This window comes from Cannabis sativa, chromosome X (assembly GCF_029168945.1).
Source record: "Cannabis sativa cultivar Pink pepper isolate KNU-18-1 chromosome X, ASM2916894v1, whole genome shotgun sequence".
NCBI lineage: Eukaryota > Viridiplantae > Streptophyta > Magnoliopsida > Rosales > Cannabaceae > Cannabis > Cannabis sativa.
The window spans coordinates 31,994,480-32,017,717 of record NC_083610.1 but is presented as its reverse complement, the minus strand read 5'-3'; the positions used below and the strand labels follow the sequence as shown (position 1 = coordinate 32,017,717).

General features: G+C 34.7%; 1 protein-coding gene across 1 annotated transcript; it reads right to left on the bottom strand.

Moving 5' to 3' along the window:
• Positions 1-8,400: 8,400 nt before the first annotated feature.
• Positions 8,401-10,367, bottom strand: LOC115712240 (heat stress transcription factor B-4). Its single transcript, XM_030640505.2, has 2 exons — positions 9,897-10,367; positions 8,401-9,791 (listed from the first exon to the last, which is right to left on the bottom strand). The coding sequence occupies exons 1-2, from the start codon at positions 10,143-10,145 to the stop codon at positions 8,811-8,813; spliced, it is 1,230 nt and encodes a 409-aa protein (XP_030496365.1). The 5' UTR covers positions 10,146-10,367; the 3' UTR covers positions 8,401-8,810.
• Between the last annotated feature and the right edge of the window lie 12,871 nt (positions 10,368-23,238).

The window sequence follows — 23,238 nt, the reverse complement described above, 5'->3', positions numbered from 1 at the left end:
GCCTGTCAAGATTGAGCCTAATCATATCAGGATTAAGATCATTTGATCTAGGATCAACTAGGCGATATTGACTTGAATAGATATTACGGTAAGTTTAATAAATCTAAGTCAAAGTTCAATATCGGTCCCTTAGATGCATACTCCATGCATCCAACCCGAGCTTTACTTTAACCAATGTTGCGGAAAGAACATAGTATTTCTCCAAATACAAGTAAACTACGTTGTAGATTATCATATCGATGAAAACATTAATGCGATAAATCTAGGAAACTTTATTCACATAGTCATGTTTACCTTCCAATGTGTTGACGGCACAATAAACAGGATCAAGTATGTGAAAAGGGTTTCAGATGAATTTATACATTATGTACATATAATCATGAAATAAATCATGTGAACCATGCAACATTAAATGTTATTTCTGATCTATATTAATAAGTAAATCTGATTATATTGAAATGAGTTTTATTTAGGGCATAAAACCCAACAGGAACATATAGAGCATTCTATATACTGAGAGTGCAATTCTAAGTTCTATGCGTGGATTCAACGAAGAATTAATAAGTTAGTGAATTTTAGTGCTAAATTCTTGATCTACTTATTGGAAGCTCGGTTATATAGACCCATGGTCCCCCCACTAGTTGAGATAATATTGCTTGTAAGACTCATGTAATTGGTTTTGATTAATCAATTATAATTCTCAAATTAGACTATGTCTATTTGTGAATTTTTCACTAAGTAAGGGCGAAATTGTAAAGAAAGAGTTTATAGGGGCATATTTGTTAATTATGATACTTTGTATGGTTCAATTAATAAATATGGTAAATGACAATATTATTTAATAATTATTTATAGTTATTAAATAGTTAAAATTGGCATTTAAATGGTTGAATTAGAAAATTGGCGTTTTTGAGAAAATCAGATGCAGAAAAGGTAAAACTGCAAAATTGCAAAAAGTGAGGCCCAAATCCACTAGTATAGGGCCTGCCACTTTTGTAGGAAATTTAAACTGATTTTTTCATTATTTTAATGTCAAATAATTCAAACCTAACCCTAGTGGAATGCTATAAATAGATAGTGAAGGCTTCAGGAAAATTACACTTAAATTTTCTATTTTTCCTTAAGAGAAAAAACTGAGCCTTCTCTCTCCCTATCTTTAGCTACCACTTCTTCTTTCTCTTCCTTTGAATTTCGAACTACCTTAGTGTATGAGTAGTGCCCACACACATCAAGTGATACCTCAATCATAGTGAGGAAGATCGTGAAGAAAGATCATCAGCAAAGGAGTTTCAGCATCAAAGATTCAGAGAAAGAGATCCAGGTTCAGATATTGATAATGCTCTGCTACAGAAAGGAATCAAGGGCTAGATATCTGAACGGAAGGAGTCATATTATTCCGCTACACCCAATGTAAGGTTTCCTAAACTTTATATGTGTTTATTTCATCGTTTTAGAAAGTTCATATTTAGGGTGTTAATCAACATACTTGTGAGTAGATCTAAGATCCTGGTAAAATAGTTTCCAACAAACAGTCGTATGTATTACTATAAAAAAAATCTAGAACCCTATTTTTTTTTTATTTAATAAGATTTATTTTATTATATATAAATAAAAAGTGACCCATGAATTTCTCATAAACCATTTTATTTTTAATAATAAATCATTTTATTTTTAATATAAATTAAAAGTCACCCATGAATTTCTCATAAACCAAGAATTCTATTATATATGCACACTTTATATAGAATAGATGTATAATTAAAAGTCTCTCATTATAAATTGTGTACACATGCAAAAAATAAAAAAAATCATTCATAAATATTGTGACCTTTCATTTTTTTTATGGTAAGTTTTATTTTGTGTGGTACATATAGAGAGATATGTTACGTAAGGTTATAATTGAAATGAACTTATTATATATCTTTTAACTTTATATGTATATATTAAAAGTGAAGGAAGTAACACCAAGAAAGAAGTTCAGTTATATGTATATTGTATATAATATTGTATATATATAAATAATATCAGTTTAAATATCAAATATGAGTTTAAATGAAATTTGTTTTATTTTTATTTTATTATTTTATTATATATAAATAATATTTTGTTATTTTATTAAATATAAATAAAAAGTCACCTGTAAATTTCTCATAAACCAAGAATTTAGTTATATAGGCACACTTTATAAACCAAGAATTCAGTTATATTCACCATCTTTACCGGCGACGACTGGGGGCTTTGATTGGAGCTGTTTGGCGGCTTTTTTGAGCGAATCGTCCGCCATGGATTCCTTCTGGGTGGAAATCGTAAGGAATCGGGTTTGGTGAGATTACGTCAAAGAGACGATGGTTTTGTAAGTAGATCCGCCAACAACTCCCAATCTCATGGCCGAGCCCGTTTGGTGGTTTTCTGACTAAAATAAAATTTGTTGGTGATCCTTTTAATTAAAAACAAATACAAAAATTGGTATTTTCCAAATGCACAAAACAAAATGCATGAGTAATGTACAGTCTTCTCGCCTAAACTTGGTTCACATCAAGAATGAGAAAGTGACTGCACAAACTCTTCGAGTCTATCCTACACCTCTAATGCTGCAGCTCTATCTTGATGCCGTTTGTTCTTACTAATCTGCACATTAAAATTCCAAATATAAGTGTAATTTAACAAACAAAAAAAAAAAATAGAAATCAAACACAAAGAAAGTGAATTGGAAAGCAGAACTTCAATGTAGTAAAGATCAAGGAAATAAGCAGTTCAAAAATGGAAAACAGAATGCTTACTGAGATAATCTTCACATTCCACTGCTTCACAGTCTTCCCCAATTTTGCCTATTTGTGATAGTCCGAGATTTTTCCGATCCTTCTTTGCCTATTTGTTGGCAAGCTAAAATGCCTCTCAGGTATGGCAAAGGCTAATGCATATCGAATTACATTTACGGAGTTTTTTTTCGAAAGTTTTGCTAATGCTCATTAAACATGCTCTGCTCTGCAGTACAACTAAAATAAGTTTAAATTTTTGATAGAATGCACATTCTAAACCACTGTCCTTTCCATTAAATGGTAAATCCTTAATTCTTTTGACAAAGAATGGCTTAGCTTGATTGATTAACCTCCCCATGCAACACATAAATGGCCCTCTACAAAATAAGCCTTTTTGTAACCCCATCTAACCTCTCTCTGTAACTTCCTTAATCATACATGTGTTGCTATTATGCAGATCTGTTGCTGATGTAAAGCAATTCTTCAAGACTATAACTCTTCAGTTTGGGAGCTCATGGTGGATTGTCTCGACAAGGCTTCGAATCCCTCCCGAAGGATACCTGATTATTAGTGTACGGATTTTCAATTCATTACTCATGTATACAACTACTGAGGGCACCCATACCTCTGTATTTTTGTGTTAGAATATTTAATTGAGGGCAGAGGTTGATTCAATTGTTTTAGGATATTTAATTGAGGTGATTGTTAATATCAGTTCAAATTCAAATATTTAATTTAGGATATTTATTATTTTATTATTTTATTAAATAAAAATTAATAGTCACCCATAAAATTCTCAAAAACCAAGAATTTCAGTTATATAGGTATACTTTATATAGAATAGATATTCTAATTTTATTGATTTATAAAATATTTAAAAAGTCAAAAAATTCATTTGTATATTTTTATGGACTGTTCTAAAACTTAATTTGCACATATATATATATTCTAATATATATGATGCATATTATGATTTTTCGATCATATTAAATTACAATTGTTATGCTGTCAAACTTTCTAAAATTAAGAGAATATATATTTTTTTGTTATTTCATGTTGTTTGTATTTGGTTATACTAATGATGAGAACCATATTTATAATGATTTGTGCTTATTGTTTCTTCACGACTTAGTCTCTATTTCATTATAGGTAGATAATGTGTGCACTCACTTATAGGTGTAAAACCTAGGACCTATATAGAAAGTGAATTATTTGAGCCCTGATACTATGGTGGTTATTAGACGTGATTACCGATTTTGGATATCATTTTCTATGATAAGTATCGGGAGATAGGTTTGGATATCATTTTCTATGATAAGTATCGGGAGATAGGGATCTAGGGGGCGATGTGATATGCATGGATAGCTTGTCTCTTGTGATTATTTATAACCTCTCTATTTTTTTTTATACATGATGATATGATGACATGTTTAATTTTTTGAGCTAACCATACATGATATCTTATAAATTATTGATCTTTTGATATTATAGTTGTTTTACATACTAAACTTTGTAAACTCGCTTTATATACTTCTCCTTCAAGTAACTCAATTTTGGTACTTTTTGATGTGAGTGAATCGTTAATGAAGAACAATGTGATTATCTATTTAATTAATAATGAATGGTCTATATTATTTAAATAACTTTGTAACAGTTAGGAATGCAAAATATGATGGATGTCAAGTATTATTTTAGTTATTTAATATTTATTCAATCTAATTATTTAATAACTATATAACTGTTGAGATTTAATTATTTTATATGTAATGACGAATACTGTTTCATTTTATCAGATTTATTCTATTATTTATATTATGCATTTTATATAATTTTTATAATATAATGTAAAGAATCATTTGTAGCATTCTTTTCCAAATATTTGAAGGTCAATGGGGTGCTTAACATTGAGATTTAAATAACAAAATCAACATCTTGATTCAAGATTTATAACTTTTGAAGAAAAATTATAAATTGTGTAAATGTTTGCCTCGGTTAGACCATCTCCAATGAGAGATGTAAAAATTGTGCTATATTTAGCACAAAAAGTAGTTTTGTGGTAATTTTACACCAAATTTTAGCGTTGTGCTCCAATGCACAATTACAAAATTTTGATATAAAATTTAATATCTAACTAATGTTTTATTAAAAAAAAATAAAATCTAATAACTTTATAAGCAATTTTATTATTATTTTAATATGTAAGACAATAAAAAATAATATAAATATTTCATAATTTAATGTGATAGTTAAATATATTAATAAAATAATAGAAATGATATAAATGTAAATAAAAAAATAATGTATTTATTGTGGTGTAAATTTTACATGATAGCAAATGTTGTGCCAAATTTAGCACAAAATTTGCAATGTGCTAAATTTACATCACTTTTTGACACACCATTAGAGTATACTTTTTGTTAAATGAGCTATATTTTAGCTTTTCAACACTTATTTACACCTCCATTATAGATGCTCTTAGTGAATCTTTTCCCTGGACTGTGTGTCCTAAGGATTTGTTGTCCATATGAAAAACCTAATTTAACCTAAAATGAATTAAGATCGTGAAATTTCATAAATAATCTATAGTAATGTAGTAAAGCGAATTTTAGATGGTGAGAAAGAAAAAACATAAATCATAAGGAGCATCAAATATTCATTGAGAATAAGTAAAGTTTTCATATTCTTATAAATGACTCAATATTAACTTTAACACTTATTTCGTGGCTGTCTGAAAATAAACTTGAGTGAGAAATGCATACCAGGAATTTTTTTTTTTTTTACAAAATGGACTAAAAATTTGAAAACAATTACAAAAATACGTTAACACGAAATATTTTCATTTATATTCTTTGAAATTTTTTATTTATAAAAATACATCTTGACTAAATATAATAAATTATTTTTTCGGTTATTTTATAATTTGTATATAATTGTATTATAGTTGTTATGATATTATTTTATATTTTATTTATAGTTGATTTATAGTTATTGTGAGGCTGAAATCTCATTATTTTCTTACATTATATCGAGAAAAGTGTATTTTTTGTAATTTTAAAATTTTAAAAGAATATTTCTATAAATAAAAATTTTAAGTCATAAAATTATATATAAAATATAAAAAATGATATTTTTGAAAATTAAAAAAAAAAGGGTGTGAGGGGAAAGGTCAGGAGAGGGTGGAGACAAACCTTTCTAGCGACAATATTTGTACTAAAAAGTTGCAAAAGGGCAAAATTTTATCTCCTGTCCACAATTTGCTTCTAGCGACCACATATATGATGTCGTTGCTAGACGATCTATTTTTTTGTTTTTTTGTTTTTTTTGTAGTGATAAGAATTTGAATTTCTTTTGCTGAAATTAGGATTTGAAATTATTCTATGCTTTTTGGACTCTTTTTATTATATTACCCTTTGTAGTGTGTAATTTACCATAAACTAAAATCTTAGGCGAGTCCTGATTGTTGGATTCTTTGCTTTAATGATATTCTTATTCGTTTAAAGCATAATCAAATATATCACATGAATCTTATAACTAGTAAAAACGTCATTTAATGCCCTTTCTTTCGCTCGAGAGTTTATTTCAGCAGCTATAACACATGATAACTTTCATATATGCCGTACTACAAAAACTAATAACAATTTAGAATAATAATAATAATAACACACATGACACGTGCACTTCATTAGATGCAAAGATTAGAGAATAATATTCGCAACCAATGAACTTTGTCTATGCAATTAATTTCATTATATATATTATTATCAATATCAATTTTGTTTTTCTTTTGCAAGTTCGAATTGAATTTGTTAAAACAAAGAAAGCATCATATGTAGACGTACGGCTACGTATGTTTGTTTTGATACCATCTAATGTATAAAGGAGAGTCAAATGGTAGTCCCGAAGCAAAAGATAGATAAATGATCATCCGTTCGTGTACTTCAAAAATCCCCTTATATAATGAATTAAAGAACACATAGATATGTATATATATATATTATTATCCTTGTCAAAAGAAACATTTATTTTTCTAAAGCAATGAAAAAAAAGTGGGTTGTGAAAAGAAATGTGAAGAAAAATGTCAATAAAGTAAAGGAAGAAGCAAAACATTGTCTTTTTAAATCCATTTTTCTTCACTTTTTAATCTTCCAAGAATCCATTTACGCGCAAATTAAAGCATCTTTATACCGGATGATCCGAGCCTAGCCCATCACCCGCTTTTTATATGTACAGTATTGGGTTAGAAGACTATTATACGGTCATTGCCAATGACTTGGTCTTTGTAGTTTTGTATGTGTAGAGACTACACGTGCAAAATTCTAGTCACGTGCCATGCCCAAAAGGGACAAAAGATTGGGCCAATGAGGGGTACTACGGGGTACGCGTTGTCAAACTAGGGTTAGGGTTTCTGGGTATATGAGACAGAAATCATTGCACGACAAAGATATATTCTAATTCAAACCCAATAATATTACACCTCGCTTTCTTTCATCAGACTCTTAAAATAGATGTTTCTTTACTTGCTTTCGTCTCTGTCTCCACAGGGTATACCTGTTTTCAGGTCTTAATAACCGCATGAGTTACTACCATAAACAACAACAAAATCAATTCAAAAAAATAATAAAACAAGAGTCAACAAAAGAAAACAGACAGTTGGTGGAAAATGCCTAATCAAACTTTAATGTGAAACTTTACCTGTATTGGAGATATTGGACAGAGGGCCATGGAAAAAGAAGATGGGATTTTGGGCAAAGATGGTTTCTTGCATCCATCAGTTGGAGGAGTTTTATCTCTTTTATGGGTATTTCTTCTTCTTCTTCTTTTGTCCTTTTTTTCCTCGAAATAAAGGAAAGATAAAGCTTGGAATAAATGAAACGAATTAATATAGTGGGAAGAAGGAATCCGAAGAGGGGTTTAAAGACCTTGATCAGATACTTAAAGTATGAAAAAGCAAAGCAGGTTTCTAGTCTTTGGTAAGAAGGAGAAGAAGTATAGAAGCCTTGAAAGAAACATTTCAAACACACATTTTCAGTCAGTCTTTATTATATTTCGCTTTCATTGAAAAACCAACCTCTTTAGTTTCCTTTTTTCTCTATTTTATATTATTCCATGTCAATATATTATTTGTATATATATATATTATATGTCTCTCTTGCGTGACTGACATTTCATAGAAACGAAAAATAGAGATTGTAACCTTGATCAAAAAGGATATGATGGCTTTCTTTTTACTAAATCATAGTATCCTTTCTTCTTTGACAATTATACCGATGATAATAATAATTATTACACTGCTAATTAATAATATGATTTTCAGGAACGATCGTTGTGTCATTTTGGAGTCAGCTATATATAAAATAGCTTTACATTTTTTCTCATCGATTTTTGAATTTATATATACATATATTTGATCTAGTATTTTATTTTTCTGACTCAATATCTTGTACGTATCAGTCATTAATGGACGAATCAAAGAAAGCCCTGGAGAAAATCGTCCTGATAAAACAACCCTGTACTACTAAATCATTCAACTTTGTACCTACATATTTTATAAATATATATTTTTTTCTTTTTTCTTTTAGCTGGGAAATATAAAATAGAGGGAAATAACTATAGCTCTATCCAAATGTAGACACATTCTAACTTACATTAATGAAACTGAAACTCTCAGATAAAACATGTAAATTAGAAACTGAAGCATGAACCAGAAAGATATGAGAATGAAAGAGAGCAACAAACCAATTAAATGCATCTCCGAATGTCGTAGGAAAAAGAGAAAAGAAATTAAAAAAAAAACGATGGTATCGGTCCATTTTAATTCATTACTAATTACTTTGAAGATCCTAAATAATAAACTACTACTTATCTAACCAAAACCCACCTGCGGTAGGAACTAACATGGATAGTATTAACCCCACTATATATACACTGACGATTACAGAGACAAACACCCACCCACCCACACTAAAATTATCATCTGACTAACTAGCTAGAACCCATATTATATAATAAAGATAATAGGACCAATTCAAGAGAAAAGCTTAAAAAAGAAAGCTAACATGTGGACGGAGGCATGAGATTGAGACCAAGATCATCCTTTTCCAGAACCAAACGAGCTTTGTTGGTATCCATTTTGGTGGAGGAGTCAATATTGTTAGAGCCATATTCTGGATGTAACCTTTTCTTCGAATGAAGTGGCACCCCGAAAAGCTTGGTTTTGCAACCGCCATTAAAATTGCTTGCGGGCTCTTCAAGAATAGTAACCGAGCTCTTGGATGTCGTTGTATTGGATGGTGATAAGGAAGTGACTGGTTGCTGAGACTGATTTTGATGATGATGATTATGATGATGCTGGTGATGACTAGGAGGAGAGCTTTGCGGCTTAGGGTTATTATAATAGTAACCAGCACCACTATTTACCGCCTTATTAGGTACGGAAGAAGCACTATGATTAGCGGTAGTACTAGTGATAGAAGAGGGTAGTACTACTGGTGCGTTACAAACGAGTAAAGAAGAAGGGCTATATGAGTTGCTGGGAGCCACAGGCTTAACATGGTTTTGAACGAAATAAATAATATCGTTGTAAAGTTTTCTCATGTGTGCAAGCTCAGACATTAGCATGGTGTTACTCCTCCTAAGCCTTTCGTTATCCTCAGAAAGTGCCGTAACCGCTGAACTGGTGTTGTAGTTATTTCCAGCGGTGATGACAGCAGCAACTCCAGCAGCAGCTGCAACCGCGGCGGCGGTTCCTCCACCTCTCGGTGGTGAGTCGGACCAATTCGGGTTTTCGTCTGAGTCAGAAGCCGGGGAGAGACTTAAACGGCTGGACGAAAAACCTGGAAAGAAACTCGGGCTGTTGACTCCAAGAGAAGAATGGGGGTACTGATGTGGGTGATGGTGATTGAGGTGGTTCAAGGTGGTTACTTGGGGTTGAGCTGTTTTCCTCCTGTGGATCTCGCAGAGTAAATGTTTCTCTCCTTTTTTGAAAAACTCGTTGGCGAACTCCCACCTGTCCGGTACAATCTTCCTAAAACCCTAGTGACACAAAAACCTCTTTTTAGAAACAGAAAACAAAAAACCCTGAAATCATATATGATATTGGAGGTATATTTATAACCTTATATTTTATTAGAGACTTACATATGTATTTAGCTGACGAACGAAGCTGGAAAAATTGTTGTGCTTGAAGTAGTTAGGGAGAAGATCGCGAGCGAACTCGGGAGGACGCCAAACGACGAAGGTGGTGTCATCTTCGCCCCAAGAGACTATGTGGTCAGTGGCGGGATCATCTACCAGCTGATACGTTTTGGTCAAGAATGGAGCCGGAACTGACTTGTGGGAGTCCAAAGACAGTAATATGCCATCGCAGTTGTCTAACATCAGAGCCATTTTTTTTTTCTTTCTATTATGATGATGATGATGACAATAGTATCAAGTGTAATAATATCCTTTTCTCTGAATCTTTATGAGAAAGAGAGAGAGAGAGAGAGAGAGAGAGAGAGAGAGAGAGAGAGAGAGAGAGAGAGAGAGAGAGAGAGAGAGAGAGAGAGAGAGAGAGAAAAGAGAAAGAGAGCGATCTGATGAGGATGGTGGAAAGGAAAAAAAAGAGTGGGGTTAAGGGGAGTGAGTGAGGAGGAGAGAAGAAATACTGAATCTTGAGGAGTACTACTGAGGTGGTACTGTATAATGTTTATTTATTTTTTAATTATGAGAATAATAATTAGGCTTTCATTAACTTAATTATTATTATTATTATTAGATATAATCATATTAATTTTTCACCTCGGTTATGTAGAGAGTAGGAGGAGAGAATATGTGTCTGTCTGTCTAGAACTGTGAAATAAGGGCCTTTCAAGACAAACCCGTGACTCTCTCTCTTTCTCCATAACTGACAATTTTGATCCCTCCCGCGCGCACCCTCTTAAAAATCACGCACAGGAGTATGTATGTAAGGATGCATCCTGTCTTTTCTCCATTTACCATTCTACCCTTATTACTTTCATGGATTTTTTTTTTTTTTTCTGAAATGATTTTTAATACTTCTACTGGTCATATTACTACCTAGTTAGCTACCTGCATTGAGTTTTTATATATTTTCTCTCTTCATTATAAAATATCTTCACAATACATTTATCTGTGTAATACTCTTTCATGAATATATAAGTTTGTTTTCTTTTCAATTTTCCTCCTATTGGTATACGGAACTCGGTAGGGGCTTATTTTGGTATATTTTTCTGCCACTTCCTTTAATTTTTAGTACATTATCAAAAATTGTACTACTGTAAAGGCACATAATTTTCATATGGCTTATTTAAATTTTAGGTCCCTAAATTTTATAGGGTTTGATAAGCTGGTCCCTACATTGTTTTTTTTTTTTTGACAAATCAGTTTCTAAATATATAAATTTTAGCAAGTTAGTTCTTAAATTTTATTTTTTGGTAAATCAATCTCTAAACTTTAAGTTATTTAGTTATTTGTTAACATTAATTCACTACTATATAATAGTGGTTGTTTTGTTTGCTTTTACTTATTTATTTTATACTTTTCAATTTATTTAATGTTAAATTCAAATATTTTATGTTTGTATTTTAATTTTAATATTTTTTTTTAAAATAAAATGTATTTCTTTTCGAATAATATTCATACATATATACGTTAATTTTTATGTATATTTTTTAAAATAAAAAAAAAAACATAAATATTAGCAGAGTCACATAATGTCTAAAGGGACACCCCTTTCATTCTTTTAATAAAAAATTATTTAATTATGTTAGCCCATATAATATAAATTCTCCAAACTAATTTTATTTAATTTTATAAAAATTATTTATATTTTATATTTTATTTATTTATCTGTAGCTTTATAGTGCTAATAGTTTCTATATATCTTATTTATTAATTATTTAAAATTTACAACTCCAGCTGCAAAAAAAACATATAAATTTGTTACTGAGTATAAGTTAAAAATAAATCTAAAACTATAATTCTAAGGTAGTTCATAAGAAAAAAGTTGATAAAAAATCTTTTAGCTGTATGCATTTTTTTCTATTTATTTTTCTTATGTTGACATATTTTACAAAATAGGTATGAATGAAAATATTTTTATATTTGACGATATATATTGAGTAAATATTATTGTGGACTCAATATTTTGCAAGTATGTCAGCTAGCCAAGTGGCTATACCAATCAAAAAATGCATTAAGGAGAACCTAGAGAAGAAGCCAATCACAAAAAACATCATGGCTCTTGCAAGAAAAGGAAAGACAACTCAGTTTTGGGTAGACGATGACCTCCTGTGAACCAAGAGTGGACGTTTGTTTGTTCTGAAGGTAGGCAATCTAAGGAGGACGCTGCTGAGTGAGTGTCATGACACGTTGTAGGCGGGTCATCAAGGGTGGAATAGGACACATGCCCTTTTAAAGCATGGGTACTATTGACCACAAATGCAGGAGGATGTGGTGGGCTACACAAGGACCTGTCTTGTTTGCCAGCAAGACAAAGTGGAGAGGCACAAGACACCAAGGTTGTTAGAGCCTTTGTTGGTCCCAAGCAGGCCATGGGAGAGTATCTCGCTTGATTTCATTACTAGTCTGTCGAAGACAAGAGACTTGAATGCGATCTTGGTGATCGTGGACAGATTTTTAAAGTATGCAACCTTTATCCCAGTGTCGAAGCAGTATTCGACATAAGAGACAACTAACAGAAGAGACAACTCAACTTTTCTTTAAACATATAGTAAGGTATTGGGGAGTATCCAAGAATATAGTGAGTGACCAAGATCGAATATTCACTGGGACCTTTTAGTCCAAACTATTCAAGCTTCTTGGGTCACAATGAACATCTCCTTGAGCTACCATCCACAGATAGATGGGCAGACAGAAAGATTTAACGGGATGTTGGAGGAGTATTTACGACACTTTGTCAATGCCAACTAGAAGAATTGGCCGCAAGTACTAGATGTAGCTCAATTTTTTTATTTCAACTCTTAAAATAGTTCTTCATTGAACAAGATCCCTTTTGAGGTTGTGAATGGGCAGTAACCACTGTTGCTCCAATCGATTGATGAGTACCATGGATGAAATCCGCGAGCCTTCAATTTTACAAAAGTCTGGAAGAAGAATACAAAGATTTCCCAAGCATACTTAGAAAAAGTCTCGTGAGGAATGAATAATTGGGTAGATCAAAAACACTGATCGTTGGAGTTCAAAGAACGTGACTTAGTGTTGATCAAACTACAGTCAAAACAATTAAGATTCTAAGGGGACAAGGATATTAGACTCGTGTGCAAATTAGAGGGCCCTGTTCCAGTCATCTCCAAAGTTGGCCTAGCCTCCTACAAAGTTGAACTACCTTCTTGGATGAAGATACACCCGGTCCTTCACGTCAGCAGCCTCAAGCCGTATCGTGAAGATCTAGAAGATCCAGTGCACAACTAGTCTACCAGGGATGACACCAGCATTCAATGACGCAGTAGTAAAGAACTAGAAGAAATCATTGCTAAAAGAACTGTTCGTGTGAAGAGAAAGAAGAGAAAAGAGTACTTGGTCAAATGGAAGGGCCTCACTGATGACTAGATTAGTTGGGAGAAGGTGGAAGACTTACAGTAGTTTTTGGAGAAGACTTAAGACCATACAGCAAGTTCGTCGAGGACGCCGAACAATTACGTGGGGGAGAATGTGGCGTGCTGCCCCATGGCACACCCACAAAGGGGCCATTTTGTAACATGAGCATGCCTTGGTGCTTGATCATTAGTTAAGTCTTGCACCAAGCACCTCATTGGGGTGGGGAGACTTTTGTGTTTAGCTTTCTTTTTGTAATTCCATTCACATATGTATAGAGAGATAAAATCATATATGTTCCTGGAAATCCCTTAAAACCCTATTAAGCTCTTTAGGGGGGGTGGCCTGGTGACTTATGAAGCACCTTGTCACTAGCATGATAGGGGCCCAGCTGTGTAATCTGTGGCCCTACCATGACCATATAATAATAAAACAATGTTTATCCATACTTCTTGTGTATGCTTCTATGTTGCCTATATGATGACTGTGTTGCCTTTGTTGGGCCATTGCCTGCCATTTGTCTACATGTTTACTTGTGGGTTGTGGAGATTAGTCCTTGGGGACGAATTATGTTTTCTTGCTCATGCTTCTTGTATGTACTCAACATGTGCGGGGCATTTATCGTGCCTAACCGTTGAGCTTGTTTTCCTGCAGGCGTGTTTAGGCTAACTTGCTAGCTCGGTGTGCCAGCAAGTGTCGCACATTTTTTCCTACATGGAGTGTCCAAATAGTCGGCCCATGGCATCTAGCTATGTTGGACTAGAAAACTCTCCAAAATATATTTCTCGTCCAACAGAGTTGGACGTGAAAATGGACCAGTTTCAAAAAAATTAAATAATATATATCACGTCCATTGTCTTTTTTTTAGTCTAGCATTGTTGAAAATGATGAAATTTTTTCCTAGTCCAACAATGGTAGACTAGAAAACTCCCCAAAACTTTTTCATGTCCAACAATAATTTTGTTGGACATAAAAAAGAGACATTAAAGGGGTTTTCTATAGTAGTGATCATATTATTTTTATCCCTTACAATTTCTCCTCGGTTCTACAATTTTTGAGCTCTTGGCTATTAAGTCTGAACTCAGATGTTATGGAACCGGTTACCCAAATTTTGTGTTTGGATACAAAACAGTTTACAATGAGATTCATGTGAAGTATCCAGTTCCTAATGGTGTCACCTTTCGAATACTAACATAAACTGAATTTGACCAAAAGTTTGAAAGACCTCGAGATGAGGGACAAAGATCTTAGTCAGAAGAAAATAAATGTAGCTTTGCACTTCCCAATTCCTCCTTTGTTAGTGTACATCCTATCTCTTATCTGGGTGTCTATGATTCAACTACTCCTAAACTTTGTTCAAACTGTTTTGGGTATAACCATTCTTTATGCTCTTAAGGGAATGATACTCTTTACATCTTAATTCTTTGCTTGCTTCTATAGAACCACCTATGTTGCTCGCTTTGTCGCCTGATACATATCTCTTAAAATCCCTTATTACATAATTTGGGATTTACCAACCTCCAACAAGGGATGGTGTTAACCTAAAAATTGACCCTAGTGACTTGAACATCAATGTTTGACACGTGGAAAGAAAGAAAACATCTCAGAGTGGAGTAGTCCTGAGTCATAGTAGTCGACCTGGGAGGGGTCCCTAGCCCTATGCCCAGGTTGACTTAGAGAACTCCGAAATGGGTCTTTGGATCCTGCCAAGTTGTTTCCAATTTACTATCTTTCAATTTCTGTATGATGAACACATGAAGCATCCAAGTTCAAGGCCCTAGAGCTGAAAATACACGAAACAACACCTTGGAAGGAAACCCGGGTGCCTAGGGTTTCACCTAGCACGTTGGTTGACAACCCAACTAGGGTTTCAATTTTTGGGACGGTCTTAGTGTAAATGTGTCAAAATTTGTACTAGGACATGAATTAGACATGTCACGAACATATTTGAGGCATTAGAATAAGATTCAGAGCATTTTTATTTTTGAGCACTCTAAGCACTAGGTGCCCAGGTTGACACCAAGCACCCAGGTTGACATTTTGTAAACCCGGGGCACTTCTAAGCATCAAACTTAAGAGATGTCCCGAGCATTTTCTTCATCTTCATCAAAAACGAGGAAACAAGTGCTTTCAAGGAAGAAACAAATCAAGTTGGAGGCCAGAAGGGGGACTTAGTGCCCATGTTGACACTTGGTGCTAGGCCCAGTGCTCAGGTTGAAATATTTCCAAGGAGTTTTTCCGAGAAGTATTGTGGGCATATTCTCTATTTTTGTCAAAGATTAAGATACAACTTCTTCTGAGAATAAAGTAGAGTCATCTGATGGCCAAAAGCTAGACCTAGCGCCCAAGTTGACATTTTGTCAACCTGGATTTTTTCCAATCATATCCCCAAAAATGTTTGGGAATTTTTTTCATCATAAAAAAAACAAAGATACAAGTAAACTCGGGGAGAAAACGAGAATGTAGATGGCATGAAAGTTGAGCCCAGCACCCAAGTTGACAATCAACCTGTTGCACTGGTTTCAATCATCCAAATGCAAATTCTATTCCAAGTATTTTCTCTAGCATGGTTGAAAATGGGGTAGAAGACATCGTCCTTGATTTCAAGAACCTTGGAAGTATCAGAACGACATCTTGGAAGCTCTAGAAAGAGCACCCAACGTCTATGATGTCGTATGACTTGGTGCACTGGGTTCTACTTATCCAATTCTGATTTGTCTTGAGAGTTCATCTATTTTTTCATGGTAAACTAAAGCTATGAAGTTAGACAAGTCAAATTCATAACTTCATATTTTCACTTTTTTGGCAAAATTTCTAAGTCACAGACCGGACAGTATCGAGTCTCTCGATTCTACAAAACAACAAGATCTCTGAGAATTGGTGAACATCTTCACCAAAACATAAAAAGTAGCTAAATGATGTCAAAATATCACTTAGGTCTCAAAAAATACATCCTCAACATATTTTTCCCTTGGCCCAACGTCCAGGTTGACATCATATATCAACTTGGTTGTTAATATCAGAACAACCTTTAGTAAAACGACCATAACTCACTCAATAATGATTCGATTGACGTGAAACAACTTGAGTTCTGAAGCTATTTCAATGCTCTATCGAGTTATGTCTCACACTCAAATATCAATTCTTAATTTATCAAGTCCAAATTTTTTCCTCAAGAGAGTTACAAATTTCAACTACAACTTACCCAAAGTGAGTCCCGCAAACGTGACTCAAGCTCCAGAAATCAACGACCAACCTCCAGATTCAATTTCACCATTAAATCATCATCAATGGTTAAAAATAGCCTAAATGTAACTTTTTTATATTTTATTATTATTAATATTTTAATAGGACGTCATTCCATATAAAAGGAGAGTTACTCTAGCTCATTTTTCACATTCAGAAAGTACATATAAGTCAGAGCATCTCTCTCTAGAAATTAGAGCTTTCAGACTTAGCTATTTTTTGTTGTAATCATTATCGTAAGAATAAAAACTCGAGTAGACGTAGCTCCATTACTGTCGTCACACAGGGATTGTAGTACAATAAATTCTTGAGGTTGCTCTCTATACATATGAGCGAGTTGGCCAGATTTCTGTGCAAACATTTAGTGCTTTCATTGAGAGGCAGAACTTAAGAAGTCACTTATAAGATGGTTCCAACACGATCCACAAGTGTGGAAAGAAGCACAACTACTGGCCAAAATGATGGGGGCACGCCAGTTATTGGGACTGGTGACGGGACAACACATGCATCTCAGATGCCAGGTGGAGGCCTTAGAACCGGATCCAAAACTCATCCCCTAAGGTCACCAACTACAATTGGTACTGGACCAGTGAATAAATTCCACCTGGGGAACCACGTGTGGAACTAGAAGACATTGAGGAGGCTGATCCTCAAGTTAAACATCTTAGCAAAACAATGGTTGACCTACACCAACATCTACGAGATTCTCTCGGCAAATAACATGAAAAATTTCAAGCATGGTTCATGGAGAATTGGAGGAACATTGAGAATCAGCGTGCTGAGTAGGAACAACAAAGAGCTAATCTGTCTGAACGGATTAGAGAAGCTTATCACTCCAATCACAAAATGGCTCCCATAAGGAGAGTTTTTGAGCTAGCTAGAGAGATACCCCATCGCCCAACTAGCCACATGGGAATGAGTACTAAAGGGGAAACCCTTAATGCATGGAAGACTTTCTCCAAACCTGATAACTGTGATAGCACTTAGGGAGCAACATGTGATAAGGCTCCTCATAGGGAAGCAAACTCTAAGCCCGAAAGGGCTCAAGCTTAGGCACGCAAACCAATGGCACTCCACCTAATGGGGTGACCGTATACTGCTGAGAGAACCAATCCATTTCCTCCACCAGGTTTTCCTCATCGATCGAATGACACTAGGTCTTGTGATCCTACAAAGGGAAAGGGACTTTCCACTAACACCGAAGGGGGAAGACAATGGATTTACTTCAAAACTAGAGGTTAAGAAATTCGAAGGGTAAGGACTAACGAGCTGCTTCACACTCAGAAGTATTTTCAAGATTAGAGAAGTGAGTTATGCCAATACTTCACTCGCAGCCCCAGTGGCATCCAATATGAGTACTTGCCTCGAGTGGATGGGGAAGAGTTGAACCTAAGCAATCAATTTAACTCTCTTCGTACTTGTGATCCTGCTAAAGACTATTTTGAAGGAAATAGTCAGTATAATGTTCTGGATGATCGCTCTCGTAGCGCATTATCCCAAGACAACCTAGCCTTTGTACCATAAAAGTCTCCAGTGTTGCCTTCAAGACCCCACAGTCAAGAGACAACAACCTAACATAAGTTAATTGGTATTTTCGATTGACTTGGAAGATAGAGAGACATGCATGACTTTTAGGGTTTATGCACAGAAAAGCCTGTAAAGAATAGTATACCCAAATTTCGACTAACAACCAGAAGCTGACACGTGTACCACAGAAGGAATGTGAATCAACTTAATGATTGTATTATTAAATGCAATTTAAATAACTCACCTCAAGAATTACGGTTGATAGAAATATTCAAACTCGCTGCCACGTAGGTAGATGCGCGATGAGAATAATAACTATTAACTGATAAGATTGGCGAGATAATAAGTCCATCTCAAGATAAATAGAGTCCATAGTAAAAGTTGTACGAGATGAGTAAACCAAGAGCTTGCAGCTCATTGACCCACATACTTAGGAATAACAGCTTGCAACTCATTGATCCACAGACTTGTGAGTAAAGAGCTTGTAACAACTGACCCAAATATTTGCATGTAGAGAAAATAACTACATTTATCCATCTCGCTCTTTATACGTTGAAGTAACTATTGGAAATTATTTTACCAGGATCTTAGATCTACTCCCAAGTATGTTGATTAACACCCTAAATATGAACTTCTAAAACGATTATGAAATAAACACATATAAAGTATTAGAAACCTTACATTGGGTGCAGCGGAATAATATGACTCCTTCCATTCAAATCTCTAACCCTTGTATCCTTTCTGTCGTAGAGTATTATCAAGATCTGACCCTAGATCTCTTTCTCTCCTTCTTTAGTGCTGAAACTCCTTCTTGCTGTAAGTCTTTCTTCACGATCTTCCTCACTATGATTGAGGTATCACTTGCTGTGTGTGGGCACTACTCTAATCACTAAGTATTTCAAAATCTCAAGGAAGAAGAGAGAGAGAGAGAGTGGGCGGCTAGGGTTTAGAAAGAGAAGGCTCAGGTTTTTCTGAATGAAAAGTGTAATTTTCCTGAAGCCTTCACTATCTATTTATAGCATTCCACTAGGGTGAGGTTTGAATTATTTGGCATTAAAATAATGAAAATATCAGATGATAAATGCTATAAAAGTGGCTGGCCCTAGGCAATATGGAATTGGGCCTCACTTTTTGCAATTTTGCAGTTTTATCATTTCTGCATCTCATTTTCTCAAAAACGCCAATTTTCTAATTCAACCATTTAAAATGCCAATTCTAATTATTTAATAACTATAAATAATTATTCAATAATATTGTCATTTATCATATTTATTAATTGAACCATACAAAGTATCATAATTAACAAATATGCCACTAAAACTCTTTCTTTACAATTTCGCCCTTACTTAGTGAAAAATTCACAAATAGACATAGTCTAATTTGAGAATTATAATTGATTAATCAAAACCAATTATATGAGTCTTACAAGCAATATTATCTCAACTAGTGGAGGGACCATGGGTCTATATAACCGAGCTTCCAATAAGCAGATCAAGAATTTATAACCTAAATTCACTGACTTATTAATTCTTCGTTGAATCCATGCATAGAACTTAAAATTGCACTCTCAGTATATAGAATGCTCTCTATGTTCCACCATATAGACACATCATTAGTTATCCATTGTTATAATCCTAATTTGATCAATGATCCTCTATATGAATGATCTACACTGTAAAGGGATTAAATTACTGTTACACCCTACTATGTATTTTATCCTTAAAACACTTAACCCCGTATAAATGATATTTCAGCTTATGTGAAATGAGTACTCCACCATTTATTTTTGTTTGGTCAAGCTCGAAGGAGATCATCCTTTACTTACTCTTCGCCAAATAGAAGCTATAGATTCCATGTTTATGTTAGCGCTCCCACTCAATTGCACTACCGTGTTCCCAAAATGTACGTATCACCCTGACCTAAAAGTAGGCTTAACTAACAAATCAAAGAACACGAATAGCCTCTTGAGATTGAGCCTAATCATAACAGGATTAAGATCATTTGATCTAGGATCAACTAGGCGATATTGACTTGAATAGATATTACGGTAAGTTTAATAAATCTAAGTCAAAGTTCAATATCAGTCCCTTCCGATGCATACTCCATGCACCCAACCTGAGCTTTACTTTAACCAATGCCCTGGAAAGAACATAGCATTTCTCCAAATGCAAGTAAACTCTGTTGTAGATTATCATATCAGTGAAACCCTGTGTCTGATAAATCTAAGAAACTTTATTCACATAGTCATGTTTACTTTCCAAAGTGTTGACAACACAATAAACAGGATCAAGTATGTGAAAAGGGTTTCAGATGAATTTATCAATCAAATAAACAAGCAATTGATAACATGAACCAAACACATACACAAATGAATGAAAAATACTTCTGTTTCTTTATTGATGTTAAATAAAATGGATTACATTGAAATGGAGTTTTATTTAGGGCATAAAACCCAACAAACTCCCACTTACACTAATATAAAACTAATCAGTACATATCAATTAATCCTAAATTCTGACGGTGCTTTTCAAATGTAGTCACGGCCAAGACTTTGGTGAATGGATCAGCTAAGTTGTCTTCTGTGTCCACTTTCTCAACTAGTACATCCCCTCTTGCCACATATTCTCTGATAATACTTTCTCTCTATGTGTTTGCTTCTCTTGTGGCTTCGAGGTTCCTTACTGTTGGCTATCGCTCCATTATTATCACAAAATGGGACCAGAGGCTTTTCCATTCCAGGCACGACACCGATACTGGTGAAGAATTTTCTTAGCCAGACAAGCTCTTTAGCAGCTTCGGCTGCAGCTATGTATTCAGCTTCCATCGTCGAGTCCGATATCACAGTTTTTTTTTGCACTTCTCCAAACCACTGCTCCACCCCCAAGAGTAAACACCATCCCAGATGTAGATTTCCTGTCTTCAAGACTTGCCTGGAAATATGAATTAGTATAGCCTATAGGATTTAAAGCACCACCCCTGTAGACTAATACTAGATCTCTTTTACTCTTTAAGTATTTCAGAATATACTTAACTGCATTCCAATGTTGTTGTCCTGGATTTGACTGATACCTGCTCACGATTCCAACTGCATAGTAGATGCCAGGTCTAGTGCATAACATTGCATACATTAGACTTCCAACTGCAGAAGCATAAGGAATTTTCGCCATGTCCTCTATCTCTTGAGGATCAGTCGGAGACTGTTCCTTAGATAGACGGATACCATATCTAGAAGGCATGTTTGCCCCATTGGTGTTGTTCATGGAGAATCTCTCTAAAACTTTGTCAATGTAGGTTGTTTGAGAGAGAGCAAGAGATATGTTCTTCCGGTTTCTGATAATCTGAATACCAAGAACATAGGCTGCTTCACCCAAATCTTTCATATCGAATTGAGTGTTGAGCCATTCCTTGATGTGAGTCATTTTCTTGATATTGTTTCCAATAATCAAAATGTCATCAACATAAAGGACCAGGAATACTACTACTTGGTCTTCCTTGAGTTGGTAAACACAAGGTTCATCTTCATTCTGAAGAAAGCCGTAGGTCTTGATGATTTCATCAAACCTTTTGTTCCATGAGCGAGAAGCTTGCTTAAGTCCATAGATAAACCTATTTAGTTTGCAAACTTTCTTTTCCTGCCCTGGAAGAACATAGCCTTCTGGTTGCTCCATATAGATGGTTTCTTCAAGTACGCCATTAAGGAAGGCAGTCTTGACATCCATTTGCCAGATTTCATAATCGAAAGCAGCAGCTATGGAGGGAAGAATTCGGATGGATTTGAGCATGGCAACAGGACTAAAAGTTTCCTCATAGTCCACGCCTTCTCTTTGGGTATAACCCTTGGCTACAAGTCTAGCTTTAAAAGTTTCGACTTCGCCACCAGCTCCTCTTTTCTTCTTGTAAACCCACTTGCATCCTATCGGATGATAGTCGTCAGGTGCGTCTACATATTCCCAGACTTTGTTCTTTTTCATGGAATCCATTTCTTAATCCATCCCCGCTGACCATCATTTCCGTTGCGGACTAGCCATTGCCTGTTTATAGGTTAATGGGTCGTCTTCAATACCGTCACCAACGACCATATTGATTTCACCATCCAAGCCATAACGAGCTGGTTTTGTTGAAACCCTCCCACTACGACGAGGAGCGGTGATCTTCTGAACAGGAACTTTAGTAGTAGTTTTCTCAGTTGGTTCGACTGAGGTAGTGGGATTGTCCTCTTCTGGAGTGGAAGAGGACAGAACATTGGAAGGATTTATATCTGAAAGCATTTCCTCCAACACTACTTTACTTTGTGGTTTGAAATTTTTAATATAGTCATCTTCAAGGAAAGTGGCATTTGTGGAAACAAACACTTTATCATCCTTGCGACTATAAAATAGTCCACCCCTAGTCTCTTTAGAATTTCCGACAAACATGCAAACTTCAGTTCGTGACTCAAGTTTGCCGTCTTTCTTTCTTAAGACATGAGCAGGGCACCTCCAGATTCTGTAATGGCGTAAACTAGGTGTACGGCCATTCCATAGTTCTAAAGGTGTCTTAGGGATTGATTTAGATGGAACAACATTTAGAATGTCGGTTGCCATCTGAATTTCATATCCCCAGAAGGACGTAGGTAGAGTTGAAAAACTAAGCATGGACCTAACCATTTCCAAAAGCGTGCGATTCCGTCATTCTGCAACTCCATTTTACTGTGGAGTGCTAGGGGCGGTTAATTGGGATTCAATTCCAAGTTCAATTAAATGATCTTTGAACTGCATATCCATATATTCTCCACCCCTATCAGTTCGCAAGATCTTTAATGTTTTACCCAATTGGTTTTGAGCCAATGCGTGAAATTCCTGAAACTTTGCAAATGTTTCAGATTTCTTATGCATAAGGTAAATATGTTCATATCTAGAGTAATCGTCAATGAAAGTGACAAAGTACTCATAACCACCTCGGGCTTTTACATTCAAAGGTCCGCAAACATCTGAATGCACTAACCTTAGGGGTTGTTTGGCACGCTCTCCCTTTTCAGAGAAAGAACGTTTGGTCATTTTTCCTTCTAGGCAAGACTCGCAAACAGGTAATTCACACAAGATGACATTTTTCAATGGACCGTCTTTGGTTAGCCTATTTAGTCTGTCATAGCCAATGTGACCCAAACGTA